At 31.5% G+C, this 21,694-nt stretch overlaps 3 protein-coding genes across 4 annotated transcripts; 1 reads left to right on the plus strand and 2 right to left on the minus strand.

Moving 5' to 3' along the window:
• Positions 1 to 6,175: 6,175 nt before the first annotated feature.
• LOC107413967 (putative F-box protein At3g16210) lies at positions 6,176 to 7,822 on the minus strand. The gene has a single exon (XM_016022038.4). The coding sequence runs from the start codon at positions 7,614 to 7,616 to the stop codon at positions 6,381 to 6,383; it is 1,236 nt and encodes a 411-aa protein (XP_015877524.3). The 5' UTR covers positions 7,617 to 7,822; the 3' UTR covers positions 6,176 to 6,380.
• A 7,475-nt stretch (positions 7,823 to 15,297) lies between these two features.
• Positions 15,298 to 18,746, plus strand: LOC107413993 (UDP-xylose transporter 3). 2 transcript variants are annotated; one of them, XM_048469678.2, is made up of 8 exons: positions 15,298 to 15,664; positions 15,842 to 15,962; positions 16,341 to 16,525; positions 16,645 to 16,712; positions 17,305 to 17,437; positions 17,642 to 17,803; positions 17,896 to 18,168; positions 18,276 to 18,746. In XM_048469678.2, the coding sequence occupies exons 2-8, from the start codon at positions 15,842 to 15,844 to the stop codon at positions 18,390 to 18,392; spliced, it is 1,059 nt and encodes a 352-aa protein (XP_048325635.1). In that variant the 5' UTR covers positions 15,298 to 15,664; the 3' UTR covers positions 18,393 to 18,746. The 2 variants fall into 2 exon arrangements, with proteins under 2 accessions (XP_048325635.1, XP_015877558.1); XM_016022072.4 differs by having other exon boundaries at positions 15,299 to 15,664; positions 15,839 to 15,962.
• Positions 18,722 to 21,619, minus strand: LOC107413987 (protein DETOXIFICATION 53). The gene has a single exon (XM_016022065.4). The coding sequence runs from the start codon at positions 20,249 to 20,251 to the stop codon at positions 18,818 to 18,820; it is 1,434 nt and encodes a 477-aa protein (XP_015877551.1). The 5' UTR covers positions 20,252 to 21,619; the 3' UTR covers positions 18,722 to 18,817.
• Between the last annotated feature and the right edge of the window lie 75 nt (positions 21,620 to 21,694).

Consider the following 21,694-nt stretch of genomic DNA (forward strand, 5'->3'; position numbering starts at 1 on the left):
TAATATCTATTTAATATTTTTTAATTTTTATAATCAGTTTGATAATTAATTGTTTAAATAAATTAATACTAAAATTTCAATAACAATTTTTATTTTTTAAAATAAATTTAAATATTTTTATAAATTTTTATCGACATTCAATATTTTTTAATATTTCTATAAAAAAAATTAATATTTCAAATTTATATACTTTCACTGAATTATAATATCAAGCAAGATAACGTTTTATTACTGTTTGTAAACAATGTACGTAAAAACCTTTGTACCGTAACACGGACGGACCCAGGTAGGCCAAGGGCCACTTTTAATTTTTTAATTTTTTAATTTTTAAAATTTTCAATATAATTTTTATTACACCACCAAATTACAAGGTGTCCTACCTTATTTAACTCCCACACACCCCCAAATACGTTATATATTTTTTGTCCTACTTTTCTTTTTTTGGTTTTTTTAATAGCTTTTTTTTTCCCACTTATGGTATTTTTTTTTTTTATTATCTTTTACTTATTTACAATCATAATTATTAAATAAAGTTATAATATTTATTAGCAATATAATACTTATTTATTTCAAATCTTCTAAACAATGATTATTCACCATTACATTGATTTAATGCAATTAGTTAAGAGCAATAGATTATACAATTAAAAGAACTATACTTATTTATAAAATTATATCTCTTTCTTTTGTTTTACTAATTTTATTGTTAATTTTTTATAGTTCTCAATTTATTTTGGTTAATTAATTTATAACAAAATCTAAAATAATTTTCTTTCTTTTTTTGTTTTTTTTGGTTTGTTTGAAGTTGGACGATGTTTATTTTTTATATAAATTTGTAATGTATTTATTGTGAATCTCAAATCTTTCAAAAATCATATCATTCTCTAAAAAAATAGAAAAAAAAATTCTAAAAAAAAATTGAAACCTATTTAATTTATTAAAAAAATCTAATTAATGGGGCTAGCTACAATAAATATATATATATATATATATATATATGTCCAAAAAAATTATTTAAAAAAAAAACAACAACAACAACAACTTATCATAATATTACATAACATTGCCCCTACAAAAAATTCCTCCCTCGCGCTATAAAATTAAGATATTTCAACTCTTAAAGGTTGAAAACACACTATCATAATGCATATAATCGATACATTAACACTTGTTAAGGACACAGTTATAGATAGCTGTCCAACCAACCATGCAAGAACTCACTAGACACTCTTATCTAAATTTGAAATTCTCACATATTTAACTACTTGGATTCCACCATCACCTTGCAAATGCCCACAATCAATAACAGAATCAATTCCAACTCACAGTAAATCGCTTTTGCCTCGAGTACAGCATAACTCTTATCCTCACGGTAGCCCTAATTGACGCCGCTCTCAAATCCAGCTTGTAAAAGAAACCATTTTCAATCAAATAATATATACCAAGTAAGACGTAGAGATCTACCTTCCATTTAGACAGGCTGCCTATTACACAAATTCAGTAACTCCTCTATCAAATTTGGTATATTTTCATATGTGAATTGTAGGTTTTCATGAACTTTGATATTTCATACTCATCCAATTGATATCTCAACACGGCTTGATTCTCAAATTCATTACTTAAAGGCAAACTTTTTTTCATCTTGATGATTCTGTTAAAAGTAAGACAAACTAAATCAAACAAAGAAATTAATTGAAAAAAATAAATCATCTTTCTTAAAATACAAGCCCAAACAACACACACTTTCTATTGTTTACAAAGTAATTGTTTTTTATTTGTTGCCATATATATGTACTTTTGTATTTGTATAAATTCACTAAGTGTTAATTAAAAAATATGTCTTTGCACCGTACTTTTTTTTTTTTTTTTTTTGTGGGGTAGATATGACCTTCATGCATTCATCTTCTACTTCACCATGGAGTAAGACATGACCTTCAAGCATTCATCTTCTACTTCACCATGGAGTATTTTTCTCCTTATATAACATCAGGAACTGAGCCTTTTGATCAAGTTCCATGGATGTTTATATAGTAGATACGATCATTTACCATTAGAATATCTACTAAATTTTAATTTGTTATTAAATTTTTTAAAAATGCTATTAAACATGAATAAAAATTTAAGTTAAGCCAAAAAAAAGGCTAAATTTATGTGAGAGATTAAATTTACTATAAAATTAGATAGTGCTATAGTAATATCGGCTAATATTTTTCAATTTCTATAGTTAATTTAATAAATTATTTAATTAAATAAGAATTTTATGGAATTTCAACATAAATTTTTTTAACAAATTTTCTTAATTTTTATGAAATTTTATCAATATTTAATATATATATATATATGTGTGTATATATAATTTAGATTTCTGCCAACGTTCTCACGTTTTAGTCTATACTAATATTTTGAACCCGGCTTTGAACTCATTATTATACTTCGATGGCAATGGCCTTATGCTATTGGACCGCACTTTTCCAACAGTATCAAAATTACCAAAGTCTTGTCAGATGAATAAAAAAATTAGATTGAAGGACACATTTTCTAAAAGATATTGGCTTTCGTAATTTGATGGGTCTCCAAGATCCTTTTGATTTGCTTAAGGATCGATAAGTCAAAGAATTTAAGCCAAAATATTAAATAAAAGTAGATTGATTTTTTGTCATACCCGAGGGAGTGCATACATTATCTGAAAAATCAGATAAAAAACAAAAAAAAGGAGACAACCTGGCACCCAACCTGGCACCCAACCATTAACAAAATTGCTATAGTAAACCTGCATTCAGGAGTTCAAGGGAAGGCAGTGAAGGTGCTCTCCTTCCTCCATTTTACATTGCCAACTCCACACTGTTTGATCCAACTTCATTTGGAGGGGGACCAGAGCACCATTGTTGCTAGTAACTTTCTTCACTTCCACCCCAGAATATATGTGCCTAATGATAGTAATGGAATCATAACCGAAATCAACAAAGTGGGGATGACTTCATACAGGAAGCCCCACTTCAGCAACCATGGATTGGAGGACCTTTACAAAATTCTAGCATCGCGTGGAAAAGGTATACCACTGGTCAGAGGTTGTGCAAGCAAGTTCTTAAAATTCATGGCCCTGTGTGGATATGCAAGCCCCTGATCCTGAAGCATTTTACATGGCCCTTAAAATTCATGTGCACGAATGCAATGACGGCAAAAGAGGAAGCCACTGATTTTGAACCAGTGGAAACATCCGCAATACCATCCTGTCTACGTGAAGGAAGTAAAATTACCTTTCCCAACTCTTGAAACAAATGGGCAATGTGAAAAGAAAGTGATCGCACCGTATCACAACAAGAAGCATAATTGAATCTCTGTTCATCATATTCCTTTCTACTAGGAGCCCCACCAGACTCTTAAGATCCAAGATTATGCAACTGATGACTTGCTTCAGAACTTGAATTGGAAGAACCATCAGCACTTATTCTTTGCTGCACGACCAATATCACGATACAAGCTAATGAGGTCAAAAAACTGAGATTCAATACTCCATACTGATGTCCACCTTCTCAATGAAGGATCAAGAAATTGCCTGAAGGAGTTGAATCTTTGCTCTTCAGTTTCATATACACTGATTTCTGACCGTTGCAACTCAGCCGTGGAACTAGAACTATCACCAAGCAATGCAACTAGTGTTGGTACTTTTGCTACCAGTGGTCCTCTGACAAATCATTCAGATTCAGAATTATAATTAATCTGATAAAACAGGAAAAATATTTTGTGTTGCAAAACTGTAACATAGGAAGTTCCACTATATCATTTTATTTACTGCACAGAGTTCCAAAAATTTAAAGAAATCCTCAAAAAACCAGTGTAGAAACAAACTAACATGCATATGTCTAAAACAAGTTTTATGCTCATAGGTTGTAGCTCTAAAACCTCTATGAAGAATCTCACTATAAAAGTCATAGGTCATTAAAGCCACTCAAAAATTGCATATTGTAGAGCTCAAATCTATATATAATGATCCTGGGGCTTGGAGAGCATCACCATGTATCCGGCTTCTTTTATCGATATAACTTGTCAGGTTGGACTATTTTTTATCATCCACCAATGGATTTCTTCCTACAGTACCACATCCACTGTTGGATCTTTATTTTATTTTTTTATTTTTTGCACATTTGGATAATTTGCTTCTGTTAGTACACTATTTTGCTAATTCCAAATCCTACAACCCTTCAAATAATACATTAACAAATTGTTCAATAATTATGAATTTGCTTTAAGATTTGTTAGCACATAGAGAAAATACATGCTTATGGACCAAAGAATAGATTAATATATGGTTGGCTTCTAATTTTCCATGCTAATTATCCATTGATTCTAATTTTCCTAAGGATAGGGATTTACATGTAATCAGAAACCCTTTGATTAGAAGTAAGAAGAGAAATGCAATAGTAATCACCCAAGTTAAATTCATTTATCAGAACAATAAGAGAGAAATCAATATCCTAAAGCTTTATATCATAATATTTGCCATTTTCATTATTTGTATGTGTTATTTCTCTTGATTTCTTGTTTACTAATTTAATTTAATTTTAATATTAGTTTTAGTTTATGTTTACATTAGTTTTTAGTCAAATTAGGTGTCTAAATTAAAAATATTAATCACTAATTTTGATACTTAGCAAAGTTTCAAATATCAATTCTCAAAAGAACGATACTCACTCATTACTCTATTACTTGTGCAACCCGTATACTTGCGGAAATAGCGCATCACCAAGAGAAAAGAAAAAGGATGTGAAAAGATTTTACATGCTCTTCATTATTGCCTCCCATGATTTCCACATGCATATACCGATGCAAAATGGATGGAATTAAAGGAAAGGATTAACTGTGCACACACTAAACTGGTTTGGGAACCATTTTGTGGAAAAAAAGGTTTAGGGATTAAATTGTTAAACATAGTATAGTTTAGATATTAATGCTGACGATATCTTTTTATATTTTAATATAAACTACCATTTAGTCACTGAAGTAATCTTATTTATTTTCCACCTTATCTAGGTTTATCATCTATACAATATTATATAATAAAGTTTTTATTGTAAAATAATGCATTATAAATTGTTTATTATTTTTAAAGTGTTTTAGGGAAGATTTATTTTTTTAGTATATTACTATTTCTATAATTTTTCCAAAATTTCTATTAATAGAAAACTTAGTTTGAGATTGCTATAAATTATGAGATAATCAATAAAAGCAGAGTTATATTTTTAGTGATTTGTTTTATCACTTAACTAAGCCTACAAATATCTTATCACAACCATATAGATGTAAAATATATAAAAGTAGTAAAATATATAAAAGTATATTATTTAGAGGTTATATTAATAATTTTAAATAAAAAATCATGCTGTAAAAAGAAGTTGAGAAGCTACTCTTGATAATAAAGCTTCCCATATTACAGCTTTTGGAGGGGGCGATTATAAAAATAAGTTTCTTTCTTTTTCTTTTTTTTTTTTCTTTTTTTTTATTTTTTATTTTTTTTGTTTTTTTTACTGTTTTTTGGTTTTTCTTTTTTTGTTGTCTTCTTCTTCTTCTGCTTCTTCTTCTTCTTCTTCTTCTTATTATTATTATTATCAAATTCCTAATAAAATCTGGTCAAACAACTCACAGTTGTTGTTGTTTTTAATATATATATAAATAACTTTCTTTTGGCGAAAAGTTGTATGCTTATAATCAATGGATTGGAGAGATTATCAATTTCACAATGTCAATAAAATGATAATGAAAATTAAATCACAAATGGAATGTAAGTAATAAATAGTTAATTACTGATAGCAGACTCAAAAGTCGAATACAAACAAGTCCTCGTAGCATTCTCACACTCCACCACAGAGCCTATCCAATTGCGCATTTGCAGTCCCCACTTAAAACCACTAGCCTGCTGCATTTGTTCTACGCTGTTTTCTTTACAAGTATATGCTTACCTTCATCAGTTAGCATGTGAAGCATAAACAAGAGAGTTTCTAGCAATTAATAAGCATTTTTAATTTTAATTCTTTGAGCAGTCCACGCCAGATTGATGTATAAATATACGAACACATAGATGTTAATTGCTAAACAAAGATTATTCAGAGGGTTTTCATCCAAAACAAAGAAGCAGGGTTTTCATCCAAAACAAAGAATCTTATTATATATCAGCTAGTAAAATAGAAGAAACAACTCCAATCTATATATGGTACCATTACAAAGGATATTTCTATAAAAAGATTACACAGAACTACAGATAGGCAATTAAGAAAGATCAGCTTTTATGTATCATTGATAGAAACATAAGTCATCCCAACAATTTGAACATGGAAAATAAAAATGAAAAGCATTTACTTGTAAACAATTTTTTTTTCCCGTGTTCACTGTTCGTTCCGGCCAGCAATGGCCTCATCTTCATCCGCGTTCCAACAATTAGGTGATACCAGACTCTCACAATACAGAGTCTGGTGGATATCTTCTTCAGCTCCTCTCACTGTCAGCTTCCGGAACCTATTCTCTCTGGGCTCGTACATCACAAATCCCACTTCCTCTCCCCTAATATACATCAGCAAAGCACCGGACTTGGTGTAACAAAATGGCACGTACCGGCTGAAGAAATAAGCAGTTTCGGGTCCCCGAAGCATTGGAAAAGTGATGAGCTTGGTCCAGGTTTTGTCATCCTTTGTGGACCATATATGGATGTGACTGACAATGGCATTCTGGGAGCAAATTACAGAAAGCGAGTCTTTCAGAGAACCCAACCACGCTATACCACTATAGGACTCATCAGGGAGTGGTGGTGGAAGTGGAACCATCCTGAATTTCTCTTCCACCAAATCAAAACGTAAAATCACATGTCTCAAAACAGCAGCCTGGTCCAGACAGAGCCAGTAAAGTCCGCCATGGGCATTGGCGGCGGCCTCAAACATTATGCGGGTGCCGAAAGGAGGAGCATCTTCCTGAGGGAGTGAGCGCCATGAATTGGACTTGGACTTGAGCGTGTAGATCTCCACCCGAGGAATGACACGGAGGCTTTTGCAGCAGCCAACTGCGGAAATAGGTGGAACTCTTCCAATCCCAAGATAATTCTCAATTAAAATAGATTGAATACTTACAATCTTATAATCGTCAATCGAGGGGTCGTAGCCCATCCCAACCAATTCCCAGGTATCGAAAAAGTAGGGAGGAAGAGGCAGTATTCTGTGCTCTCGAATTGACGGATTGTAGACCACCAGGCGACGCCCTTCAAGTCCACGGCTGTTGACGAGCAAACACAGTAACCCATCACAGTGACCTTTAATGTGGTAGTGGGAATTCTTGAGGAGATCCAAGTCAAGCTCCTCTGTGACCGCAAAGCCTTCGCCATGGCCATCGCCGTCGTCGCCGCCGTTTTCATGTGGCCAGAGTGACAAAAGGGTGTCAGCTTCACGAGAGAGAGCGATACGAGAAGCAGTCCCGAAGTAGATATGGCCCATATGAAATTCGAGATGAGTTCGAACGAAGGTTGGATCGGAAATGAGACATCGCCAAGATTTGGAAACACACCGGAATCGGACCAATGATTTCACCGGCAGTCTTCGCAGTATGTCCACCATGATTTCGTCTGGGAAATCCATTTGAATGTTTGGGTTGGTGAATTTCAGAATACAAAAAGAAGAAAACAAGAAACTTGGAATCTGATTGGAACCACCGTTAATTTCACGCAGCAGATTGAGATATAGAGATATTGGGGTCTACAACTCCCAAGTCTCCGATTCCAGAGTTAAGAGAGAAAAACGGAGAGTAATTACAAGTTAGCTTAAGAGGTCAAAGAGTCACAGAAAAAGAAAACGCCAAAACCTTTTCTTTTATGAAAATATTAAAAAAATATATTCTCATAATTAAATAATTGATGATGATTTAGAAGTTTATAGAATTTAGGACGTCAAGTAATAAATTGTTTAAATAAAATTAATAAGATTTTCAAGTTTTTTCGTTAATTTTTACAAAATCATATAATAATTAATTTTTACAAAAAGAGAAAAAAAGAAAGTATTTAAAGATAATTTAATTTTGATAAAAATATAAGGTTAATTTAGATTGCTATTGGGATATGTCGAAGATTTATTAAAAACTTAAGAGCTTTTTTTATATCTATATCAAATTGTAAAGGTTGTGGATTAAATATTTTCATAAAAATTTAAATGGGACTATTTTTTATATACAAATAAAATTTATAAAAGTAATTTAAATGGGTTTATTTAAAAAATAAATTAATTTGGACTAATTTGGAATAGTCCTTAAATTCAAACAAAATTTACAAACCAACATTTCCAAGTAAATGATATTAATCTTTTAAAAGGAAAAAAAAAACTAAAAATATTGTTTTGAAAATATAAAATAATATATGGTTGACTTCTATGAATAAGAACTATAATAAAAAATGATTTAATATCTTTAACAATAACTTTATGTAAGGAATACGATGTATTTATACTACTATTTTTGAAATTAGACTGAATGTCACATTTTCTAAAAGATATTGGCTTTGGTGCTTTGATGGTCTCCAATATCCTTTCAATTTGCTTAGGTATCGAGGAGTCAAAGAATTTAAGCCAGAATATTAAATGAAAGTAGACAGATTTTTTGTCATCCTCGAGGGAGCGCATACTTCATCCGAAAAACATATTAAAAAAAAAAAAAAGAAGTCAACATGGCACCCAACCATTAACAAAATTGCTATGGTGAACCTCCACTCTGGAATTCAAGTGAAGATAGTGAAGGTGCTCTCCTTCCTCCATTTTCGTTAGCTACGAAAGCCAAAGGAGTGAAAAATAAAAAATGGAAAGGGAATTCAAATACTTCACCCTAGGGCAAATAACCCGGGAATTAGACCTGGCAATTTGGGTCATGACACAGCGACACAACTCGAAAACAACACGGAATAAATGGATTTGAATTTATTATAAATGGATTCGGATCATAATCGGATCAACCCGTTTAACACGATTATTAATCGTGTCATTTTCGGGTTGACTTGTTTAACTCGAAATTGACCCGTTACGACTCATTTATTAAACGTGTCAGCTTCAACCCGACACAATTATACGCCTATTACAACCCATTTAAATTTAATTTTAAATTAATATTTTATCACTAATATAATATTTAATAACTAAAAAATATTATAAATTAAAAATTTTATAAAAATAATTTTCTATTACTAATTTTTTAAAAACAAAAAATACATCTTTAATAAAACAAAAACATAAAAATAAAAAAAAATTCGGGTTAATAGGTTAATTTTCGGGTTAACAGGTTAATAGGTTAGTTTTCGGGTTAATAGATCAATTTCAGGTTAACGGATTAATAGGTCAACATGACCCGTTAAAATAATCGTGTTAAACGGGTCGTGTCTTGTTGACCTGTTTATAAACAGGTCGGATTAGTGTTTTGGATACCTGACACGATTAATAAATGGGTCGTGTTCAGATTAGGCATTTTTGACACGATTATTAAACGGGTTGACACAAACACGACCCACAAACACGAATTGTCAAGTCTACCGAGAATCAGAGACTAGAGGTTTGAATCTCTTACATTAGCAAACGCATTCTACAACATACATTGTTATCATTTCCTTTTTTTTTGTTTTTTTTCTTTTTAAATTTGATGAGGAGTTATGATTGCACTGCTGAATGAATTCTATACAGTTTAATTATAAATTTTTATTTTTATTTTTGTTTAAAATTACTGTTAAAGATATTTATTAATTAAACATATTTGTGTTAAAAAATATAGAATTGAATATTTTTAAATGTGTTTATAAATATGTGATTGAATATTTTAATATATTTAGAAATATGCGATCAAATATTTTTAGATATGAATATCTCATATGTGTTTAGAAATATATAATTGAACATTTCAAATTTGTTCAGAAGTATACGACCAAACAACTTTAGCGACGTTTATAATTTTGAAATCGACCACTCAAATAGATACATCTTTTCATTACTCAAAAGTATTCTAACCAAAAAAAAAAAAATTGTAAAATTTCCATAACTATTAGTTTCATCCAAAAGAGATGTGAAGAATTTTCGTGGAATGGTATTTGATTTATAAGTGATTTATGGAAGAAAAAAAAAAGTATTTTTTGGCTTAGTTAAAACACTATGAATTGTGAATATTTTACGTATTAAAAATATTGTATAAACTTATTTTATATTTTTTATATATTTAAATAGTAATGTGTAAAGAACGATATTATAAAGTTCTTTTAAAATTGTGAAAACAACTTCTCAATTTGATCATTTGCTTTTTAATGGTATTTGTGAGGTCCACTGTACATAATTACTAGCATTGACTACCATGTAATAGTCTTTAAACATATATTTTATTTAAATTTTATTAATAAATTATGTTTTTTTGTTTTTTTTAATTATAGTTTTAAATTGTTGTGAAAAATTTGCAATAGAAATTGTTTTACTCTTCTGGTTTAATAGTATATGGTCTAGTATTTTGTTTTGATTTTTGTAATCTATATTTTTGAAAGAATTTAATTTATGCTTTGTATATGTAACATACAAGTTTTGATTGTTTACTTTTAATGCTTTTATCATTTCATTGTTTTTATGTTTGTCAATAATTGATCTGTTCTTTATAATAATTATTTAATATTTTTATGTAAAATTTGAATTAGAATTTTGAAATAGGATAAGTGAGTTATGTTTTTTAGTTACAATATGCTACTTAAGGACTTCTTGTCAGAAAAATAAGATAGTACGATTATTTAAATTATTATATAGATTAGAAAACAAAATAAATCTTGTAATAATTGTTTAATGCATATATTTGTTAAACCTTCAAGAAGATAAAAGTATATTCCAATGCTCAGAATAATTAGTAATTATGTACGTAGTGACATATTTTTTATTTTGAAATAAAAATATATTGTTGATAAGCTTTGTTCGGTTCAAAGTTTTTCAATTTAAAGTTGATATCATTTTTGTGATCATAAAATTGTTAGAAATTTTAAAAAGAAAATTAAATGGGCGGATCCAATATATTCCAGTTTTATGCCGTTGGTTCAATTCTTTCAATTGGCCGATCCAAGGTTCAAAATAAAACTTTCAATGATATGTTTGTATTTTTTTTAATGTTATGTAGTTGGTGTTGGCACTACCATAATATAAACAATTTAATATGTATTAATTATAGCACTATAATTTTAAGATTTTTACGCACATTATAAAACTGCATTTAATTAAATTATTAACATTTTAAATGTAATTATTGATTTATCAGATCTACCTGCAAAATAGAATACAAAAATAACAAAAACAATACCTAATGAATATACTGCTCTCTAACCTTTCTCTCTCAGATTTTCATCAAATAGACATCGTAGATACCTCAAAATACTAATGTCAATTGTATGTGTCATATTGTTTCACTCGTGAAGTATTCTCAATTTATCAATATATCTATATACAAAATAATTAATAAATAATAATAATAATATAATATAACATATAAATAATAATAATATAATAATAAAATAGAGAATAAATCAATTGGGCTTCTAGAGAGAATAAGTCTTTCAGTCTAATGGACCAACTGGAACATTACAAAAAGTGTGTGGCCAAAGGCTATATTGAAAAATTCAATAAACAAGTCAGTCTCATTACTGGTATAAACAAGCTCTGTAAATGAGTTACATGATTATGGCTAATACATACAAAATATTTAACATTTTTCCACTTGAACTGCATAATCATTACAAACAATAACAAACTCACTTACTACAAAATCTTCCAAAATAAAATACCATTTCATCTAAGTATATAGCATGCCAACAGAGCATAACAATAGACTAAACTAGCAAGTAGAGATTCTCTTAGTAAATTTTATAAACAATTGAATACCATTTCAACTTAGCACTTTTGTATGCCATAAACTTAATCTAGGTAATAGAGATTTACCTTACCATATGCAATCCTCCAACACATGATACCATTTCATTTAAGCATATTGCATACCGACATGATACGACAACCTACTCAAACTAGGGAGTAGAGACTCACCATAGTACGTGTGGATCAACATACACATATACATAGGAATTAAAATCTCAAAACAAGTCTGTTAACATAAGGAGTAATAATATGTGTAACAAACATCACATTATAATGATCCATATACGTACATGTATTACTCACAAGGCAATATTCAATCATATACTACGTTAACAACAATGACATTATTGCAGATTACAAAACTCCCACTGAGCTATAACAGTCTCAATTACTACACACTCATACAGAAATATATGCTTTTTAAACAAGTCTATATGCTAGCCTTTGTTAATGGGCCTGCCACCATGTTGTATCAGGCATATACACAACAAAATGAGACTTTCATCAAAATGATAGCTGCGGAATTACCACAAAACAACATTATAGGCCTTATAACAAAAGTGCACCCAAAAGCATGTATCATAGTCTCAGAACATGTCATATACTCTGCATCTACAATAAAAAAAGTTATAAATGTTTGTCAAATTCTAATTTATAAAATAGCTCTTACTGCCATGATAAATAACATTTCGGGTATTAAATATTTAAACATCTATATATATAGCCATTGTAATCAGCTCACAAAACCCCACTGCATCAAGGTAGTGGTGCACTGATCTCAAAACCAAAAACGGCTGTTTCATAGTACACATAATCAGGACTACTCAATCATTTACAAGAACACGCCCACAACATAAATAATATCCAATGATGTGCAATCTTCAGTCAACAACAAATTGATAAATGCAAAAGAATATTGGACTATTATAATTTATCATTTTAATCACTCTTTCATTCTTGGGACACAGATTCCTAAAGAGCTTATCACTGATACCACCAATAACATATTAAGAGAATATTGTGCATATTAAAACTAAACACAATCCTATGAACATAAGCTCTAACCAAAACAATTACAATACCAATTAGCCTTATTTCAAAGAATCTTTGTTTCTAGTACCAATCAAACCATTTTAAAATCATTTCATATGAAAATGGTTACACAATAACAAATTTGTCTGAGTCAATAGGTTAGTATCACAAAAAAAAGCTAACAGTATGTCTTCAACATACAATACTATAAATATTAAATTGCTCCCATTGATCCTTAAATATATGTACAAATCAAGAACATTCTCCCTAAAACCATTTCAGTTGACAACTTAATCAAAAATTGAGATGCTGCTGTCAAGAGGCTTACTTAAAATCATAAATAAATTTTTTAAGCTTAAAAAATCAAGTTTCATTCCCCACTACTGGGAAGCCAGTTGGATAGACCATATATATATATACACAATTGAATACAAAATTCTATTTAAGAAAGCAGATCTAATATTCATATAATATAATTCTAAAACGAATTAGCCATAATTGCTTTAAAGATTCTAAAAGCATCCTTTATGGATACACAGTGCTTTAAACTACTGGCAAACCATTATTTAGAAGGAAAAAAAAAAAAAAACTTATATTGATATACAGTCCGTCTATGGTGCGGACGGTTCTCATGCGGACTATAGTATTGGTGACGGTTTTTCATAGTATTGGTGACGATTTTCTAAAAAACCGTCGTTAATATTATGAAAAACCGTCACTAATACTGCAGTCCTCATGCGGACCATCCTCACCATAAAATTTCCGTATTGATATATATATATATATATATCAGTTTAAGAGGGAAAAAAAAGAAAAAGAAGAAGAAGAAGAAGAAGATATTTTTGGTTGTTTACCGTTTTCAAACTCTTGTCTTTTGTTGCAAATAAAATACATTTTGTAGCTGTTGGAACAATATCGGAAAATTTCCAACAATTTGCCGTCTCCTAAATTTGTGGGCGTGCCACTTTAAACCTGTAACAGTTCAAAGAAATCAAAGAAAAGGTGCGCCAATTGAATCAAACTTCTCAGACGATTGTATTGATTATTGGAAAACAAAAAATAATCTTACAAGATCCGAATGCCGTAATGATTAAAGGACTTTTAAAATTAAAATTTCAACTAAAAAACAACTAAAGACAATAAACTAGATGAAATAAATTCTAAAAAAAATAAACTAATTAGTCCATATTTTTGTAGTTATTTGTGGAGGTGTGTAGAGATCCTTCTCAAAACCAATGAAGCTTCTATTTATATATATAAAGAATTTTGAGTTGCTTCACGTGCTTCTAATATGGAACTTTTTTTTTCTTTTTCAATATTTCTATTTTAAAATTTCAATTTATACATGTAACAATTATATGACCACTTAAACTCCGATCAATGTGGGATTAAAGTTTTTAAATTAATCTCCTAATAATAATATTTCAATATATTAAAATATTAATTTAGAAAATTAATAATATGGCCCAAACATAGCATTATGAGTAACTTTTTTCTTATTTTTGATTTATGATATATATTCAAATCTATTTATATATTTTCATTGCACAGAATTTTCATCGCATGGAATTATCATCGATAAGGAAATAATAACTTTTATCACTAAAATTGTCTTGCATTTACAATATTTTCACTTGGCTCAATAATTATTGGTACGCTTAATCAGACCAATGTTTTAGGTAGTTTTTAACATTTTTGCTACATCGGTAGTTTTTAACAACTTTGCATTTTATTTCATATACTAGTATTAAATTCGTATCAATCCTTTTAAATTTATTTTTGCATTTTATCTCATATAGTAGTATTAAATTAGTATTAATATCGTTTTAAATTTTGTCAATAGACCATAAATATCTATATGCTGTGACCTTTTTAGATACTAAATTTTATCAACCATAACAATAAAATTTATTCTGATGCGCATACACTAATTTTTGTTTTTTATATAAACTTTGGTGTCTTAGAACATACAATTAGCTAGAATAAAAAAGTTTATAATAAAATGCAAAAATGTTGAAACTATACATTGATGCCAAAAACCCATTATAGAATTATCATATGTTAAAAAACTATTAAGTTAATTGTCATTATTAATACGAGCATTCATAATTTATACAGTATTTTTTTTAAAATATAATTATTGGATTAATTTCCATTTCAAAACTTCCTTTGTTGGGGATTCGAAAGAAAAACAACTGGGCGTGGGGAAGAGACCGAGGTACAACCAGACAAAGACGGTGAAAATGAAAGTCACACGATAACGAACATAGAAAAACGACGTCGTAGCAACCAGAGTTAATCTCACGCGAAGGAGAAGATTTTTTCGCACAAGTCCTGTACCATATACGTAGCCAGTAATAGGAGAAAAACATAGAGGAAGCAAAAATAAATAAAACCCATTGATTCGCTGAGTCACACACTGAGTTAGTGAGTGAAACTGAGGTCTGCAATGTATATGGTACCATGGATATGTATTTTGTTAGGTGTGGGTGCCATACAAATACCATGATGAATTGCCCACTGTAGGAATAGACCAAATTGACTGCCCAACCAATCAATCTTTGAACTATTTAGGACTCCCATCAAAAATTCCAAATTTCCAATCATTTTCATTTCCTTAATAACAGTAAAATCGTACCCGCTAATCTTAACTATCAGATCTGCATCTTTAATACTCCCTCAATTCCACCACTGACTGTTGTTTACACTGCTACTGCTATTAAATTCCATCCACTGTGAGTTTTACTTACTCTTTTCTGATTTTATTTTTTTTCGCCTAATATATATATATATATATATATATATTGCTTATATGAAGAGCATGATGAGCTGACGGAGATTCTGGAGTTTGATATGAGTTAGTTTGATTCTGGGTTGTCTTTGACTGGTTCTTTTTTTTGCTGAACCAGAAGATGAGTGAAGGAGAGAGGTTTCAGTTGGGGACGATTGGGGCGTTGACTCTCTCAGTGGTTTCATCAGTGTCCATTGTGATTTGCAACAAGGCGTTGATTAGCACATTGGGTTTTAGCTTCGGTATGCTAAGGAAGCTTGGTTTCTTCTTTTTATTTATTTATTTTGGGCTTGATATTTTTGTTACGTTTTTATTTGGGTATGGAATATATTTGTTTCTATTCTAATGTTAAAAGACACCTATGTCTCATAGTGCATTGGGTTTCAGCTTCCGTATGCTAAAGGAGGCTTGTTTCTTTGCTTGATTTGCAAAATTTTTTGCTTGATGTCTATAACATGTGCCAGGCGTGTTGCCTACCATTAGTTGTATCATTTTAAGAAAATGTATGGGGAAATGGATACCTCATAACAAATATTTATGATCTATTACTGCTATGATGGTGATTTGCATTATGAAAGTTGCTGGTTTGAGATTGTCAATTGCCTTGCCTTTTTGTGCAGCTACAACTTTGACCAGCTGGCATCTTCTAGTGACCTTTTGTTCCCTTCATGCGGCTCTAAGAATGAGATTGTTTGAACACAAAACTTTTGATCAAAAAGCTGTTATGGGATTTGGCATTCTAAATGGGATCTCAATTGGACTTTTGAATCTTAGCCTGGGGTTCAATTCTGTTGGTTTCTATCAGGTGCGTTTGATTGTATATATCATATTCTATTTTTGCTTGTTCTTGTCTTAGGTTCTTTGATGTTTCAGCATTTTTCTCAGGGTAGAATTCTGAAATGCTCTATTGTTTTTGCATTCCAGATGACCAAGCTAGCAATTATCCCGTGTACTGTACTTTTGGAGACCCTTTTCCTTGCAAAAAGATTCAGGTTTCTTTCGGGAATTTTTTTACCCTCCTTTCTCTACGATGTTGGAAATTAAAATAATATGTTTGACTAGAAGATGTGTCTCTGCTCCTTGAATCTACTGCATTTTCAAATTTGATTTTAGAAATATCATTATAGGGTATGATTTATTCAATCTGAATCTCGATTTCATCGTTCACAGCTTTCTTGAAAACTTCAACTTTTTGGTCACATATTTTTTATACCAAATGGAACTTTCCTTTTCAATCAGGACCTTTTTCAGTCTAATTGCTGAAATTTATAATTCTTGCCGAGGATTAACCCTAATATTTGAAGCCTCTTCTTGCTTGTCTGTTTCTATTTATGTTCGATGAAACTGCAATTCATCTTCTCCAACCAATGCTACTTGTTCTTTCTATCTATCCATAACAATTCCCTGAACTTACATCTCTCAAATCATTTCCTCTAGTGAAGTTTCTTTTGAAGAAATCTTAAATTGAAGTTACTCTTACGATATACAATTGTGAAGTTTCAGTTCATCAATTAAATTCAATTCGGTTTTTCATTCTTTTCACTCTATTAAAATTGTACTGGTTCTGTTTTCTTGTCATTGCAGTAGGAGCATTCAGCTGTCACTTCTTATCCTCCTCCTTGGTGTTGGGATTGCGACAGTTACTGACGTTCAACTTAATGCTTTAGGCAGTACCTTGTCTCTACTTGCAGTTATCACCACGTGTGTTGCTCAAATTGTATCCTTCTAAATTTCCTTGAAAAGCATACACACAGACACTCGCCTAGAAGAAAACTTTGCATACATCAGCTTTCATCTTAGTAAAAACAATTTGAACACGTGTATATATAAAATAACTGTTTTGATGATAATTATTTCAAAGTAAGCATATTATTTTCTTTTTGTTTCAATTATGTTTGAGTACTTAACTAGTTCATTTCAGATGACCAATACGATCCAGAAGAAATTTAAGGTTTCTTCAACCCAACTTCTATACCAGTCATGCCCATATCAGTCAGGGACCTTGTTAGTATCTGGCCCAATTTTGGATTGGTTTTTGACAAATCAAAATGTGTTTGCTTTTAAATATACAACTGAAGTAGTGGTGAGAATCTACAGAATCTTTAATAATTTTGTCGGTTTTCCTCCTTTTTTGGAATGCATTAATGATTCTATCTATCACTCGCTGGGTTACAGGTTTTCATAGCTCTATCCTGCCTGATCTCTGTCTCTGTAAATTTTAGCACATTTCTTGTTATCGGAAAGACATCCCCTGTCACATATCAGGTTCTTGGACATTTGAAAACTTGCCTAGTACTGGCATTCGGTTATATTTTGCTTCATGACCCGTTCAATTGGAGGAACATCTTGGGGATTGCAATTGCACTGGTTGGGATGGTTCTATATTCGTACTTTTGCACTCATGAGAGTCAGAAAAAGGCTACAGAAGGAGCAACACAATCATTGCAGGTTTTAGTCAGTTTTTATTCAGCATATTTCTTTTATTATAGGTCTGCTTTTATATTTTTAGTCTTCATATTTATACGTATGATAATTTCCTCCGGGATAATTTCCAGGCTAGGGAAGGGGAATCCGATCCTCTGGTTACAGTGGAAAATGGGAGTGGGGTAGTAACTGATGCTGCTACGCAAATGGCCCCTGGGTGGAACTCAAACAAAGATTTGCGTGCATAATAGCTTTTCCAGTCATTATTTGTTCAGATGTAGCTCAAAACAGCAGCATATAGAACTGTTGGGGAAAAATTACTATTATTGGCATATAAGATTCTTCATCTCCTCCCTCTCCGGTCTGCGCAGGTGTCGGCCCTCCTTTTCCTGTTAGTATTTGTTTAGAATATTATATAGCTCATAGCTGATATGTTACAAATTAATTTGAGGGATGCATATAATTGGTGGTTATTGTTGCTACAGACAAGAAAATATGATCAGCTTTTGTAACGTCTTTATGAAAATTTTATGATCTGTTATACATGTGGAAAAATCAAATTCTCTGGATTTTGGAATAACATGTAAACTTCCTGTTCTTTATTTTAGAATTCAATTTTAGGTGAGGATATCTATAGGACAAAGAATTATTCTAACAACTTTGAGAAGAAAAATCAGCCAAGAAGATTGGCTTCTAAGTCATTTTGGTCACCTTCTGTAGCCTGAGTTAGTTCTTTGGCCCTCTTAGCTTGGTGCTCCCAATCAGTGCAAACTAAGGAACAGACCATCATGCACATGCATGAAATCTGAGCTGCAGCTAGGCCTAACCACAGCCCTTTAAAACCCATATTGAATGTAAAACTAATAAGAACCGCTACTGGGAAACCAATTAGGTAAAAGGAACCAAAATTTATACCAGCACCCACCTTAGGCCTGGCTGACCCTATTAGGATTCCACATGCTGCTGTCTGGGGACAATTACCTAGTTCACAAAACCCTAAGATAGGAAGTGCAACTGATGTCAGAGCAAGTATTTGTGGTTCACTTGTATATAGCTTCCCCAACACATCTTTGACTGCAATTGTGAAACCAAAAGCCAATAAACCACAAACAAAGGCAAAAATCAGTCCCATGATGGTTGTCCTTTGAGCCTTTGCAGGCTGTCCAGCCCCTAGCTCATGGCCAATAAGAGTTGACAAAGCCAAGCTCAGAGAGTGAGGAAACACATAGATGAATCCAGTTGTTTGTATGAGTATTCCCATTGCAGCTACACTTGCCTCGGGATTACTTAGAAGACCACACAGTAGTATCATTATTTCATACCACCACCACTCAAGACACACAGAGATTACACTTGGCACCGCTAGGGCTAGCAGTTTTTGCCATCCTTGAAAGCATGTATACTTAGCTTTCTCATCCCAAGGTTTCAGAGCTGTTGAAGATAGAAAAAGATATACTAGCAAACCTAGGCTTAAGTTTATGGTGTTCCAAGCTGAGGCTAGAGCAACCCCTATTAACCCCATATTCAGATATACGACAAGAAAGTAATTGATCGGACGGTGGAGGATCATTGCACAAGCAGCAGATAAGGTGATGGGTGTAGTTATATTTTGAGTCCTTAAGAAAATCCTCAAGGGATGGAGGAGGACTTGAGCTAGCAAATCAGGAACAGAGTATGTTATAAATATCTTGGCCACCGAAGTAATGTTTTGATCTTGACCTAACCATAGGAGTATGGGCTCCATGTTTAACCACGACAGAGAAATAGGAATGGCTGTAAGAAACAGGAGATATGAAGTCATCTTAAAGGTTTGGCTGAGGACTTCCCATTTTTTGGCTCCATAAGCTTGGCAACATATGGGTTCCATCCCCATGGCTAAGCCTTTGAGAACAGAGTACCCTGTTATGTTTGCAAATGCAATTGAGAGGGAACCCCCAGCTAACTCAATGTCCCCTAGATGTCCCAAGAAGAGCATGGAAATGATATTCTTGGAGTACAGAAGCAGGCTTGTTGGTATCATGGGGCTTGCAATTTGAGGTATCATGGGGCTTGCAATTTGACATAGTGCTTTTAACTCCTGCCCGACCTGCATACCATTCACCGACATTTATTTATTATTATTTTTATTTTTTGCTAAATTCACCGACATTTATTTTGAGACATAGAGAAACAAACATATTGCAGGCACTTAAAAAAAATAGATATCCACACTCGCGGACAAGAAACACCCCGTGGATCCTAATTGTTTGGAAGCTTCCCATAAAATCTCCTTTTTACTTTAACAAACCAGAGGGGTTTCCTTCTGGTAAAAATTAGAAAGCAATGAGCCTATGTTATATACACACACAGAAGGGTTTTCTATTGGTAAAAATTAGAAAGCAATGAGCCCATGTTACACACACACACACACACACGCACACACACACAAAAGGCCATTTTCATTTAAAATTTCTCAACTTAACTTTCTACAATTCCATCTCCTTTATTGATACTTTCTATTCTTTTTTAGCTAAGTTTCACATTTCTTTCCCTTTTTATATACAGGGTATGCCACAAATTATAATTCTGGAGATATAAAATCTCTTTTTCTTGGCTGGCCAGTGAAGTCCCAGGTCACCATTTTAAACCTAACACCAGATATTAATAGCAAAGATATTAATATTGCACACTGCTCTATTGCCGGGTGCATTTTAACTCACATGGTGTATGGTGCCATTGCCTTTCACTATAATATATAAACAGTTAATTTTCAGTAATTTTTCCATGATCTCTAAGCAAAAACCATGCTGTATCGTAGACAATATCATGTTCTAAGAATGAAATGAATGAATATTAAATATAATTGACAAAACCGTATTCTATTAGTATTAAATATATGCACGTGTTAAAAAAAAAAAAAAAAAAAAAAAAAAACAAAGCCATTTGGAAAAGCATCATCAAAAGTGGAAATTAAGTGTTAGTGTTTTTGACCTTTTTCTTCAGCAGCCAGCCAGTCGATCTTCCTCCATCATCACTGCAACTTTTGTTCTCAGTTTTCGAAGCATTGCCATTTGAAATAGCTTCAGACCCAATTAAATTGCACATTGTAGAAAACACTACTATGACAAAATGCTAATACACAAGATGATTGTTCAAACTAAATGGTGTTGTATTTATAGTAGTTCGTGCTTTTAAGAGTTAGATTTAATTAAGGATCAACCTTAAAGAGTTTTCAAATTAGGATTGTCGCATTAGGTAGTTGAGGACAATTAAGTTTATCTCCATGTCTATGAAATTCTTGTAAATACTAGTCGAAAAAGATAACAGGGTCTTGTATGCAATGCAGAAAGGAAACAAAAATGGACAGATAAAACAAGAAGTTTGGTGTGTCAATTATGGCCATGGACACTTTGGTTTTGGGAAGACAAGACACTTTGTTCTTGTGTATACTTTAATTTATTAGATTTAGGCAGAAGTTTTACATATGTTTTTTTTTTTTTTTTTTTTTGTTTTAACAAAGTGGCTAACAAGTATAAAGAATGAAAGACAGGTGATATTATCTTGATTCCAT

Source organism: Ziziphus jujuba, chromosome 8, assembly GCF_031755915.1.
Source record: "Ziziphus jujuba cultivar Dongzao chromosome 8, ASM3175591v1".
NCBI lineage: Eukaryota > Viridiplantae > Streptophyta > Magnoliopsida > Rosales > Rhamnaceae > Ziziphus > Ziziphus jujuba.

Bases quoted from the DNA above. Each gene is read 5' to 3' on its own strand.
- LOC107413967 (XM_016022038.4), bottom strand. From the start codon at position 7,616: ATGGATTTCCCAGACGAAATCATGGTGGACATACTGCGAAGACTGCCG.
- LOC107413993 (XM_048469678.2), top strand. From the start codon at position 15,842: ATGAGTGAAGGAGAGAGGTTTCAGTTGGGGACGATTGGGGCGTTGACT. The intron at 16,526-16,644 runs GTGCGTTTGATT...TTTGCATTCCAG, and splicing joins ATTCTGTTGGTTTCTATCAG to ATGACCAAGCTAGCAATTAT. The intron at 16,713-17,304 runs GTTTCTTTCGGG...TTGTCATTGCAG, and splicing joins TTCCTTGCAAAAAGATTCAG to TAGGAGCATTCAGCTGTCAC.
- LOC107413987 (XM_016022065.4), bottom strand. From the start codon at position 20,251: ATGTCGGTGAATGGTATGCAGGTCGGGCAGGAGTTAAAAGCACTATGT.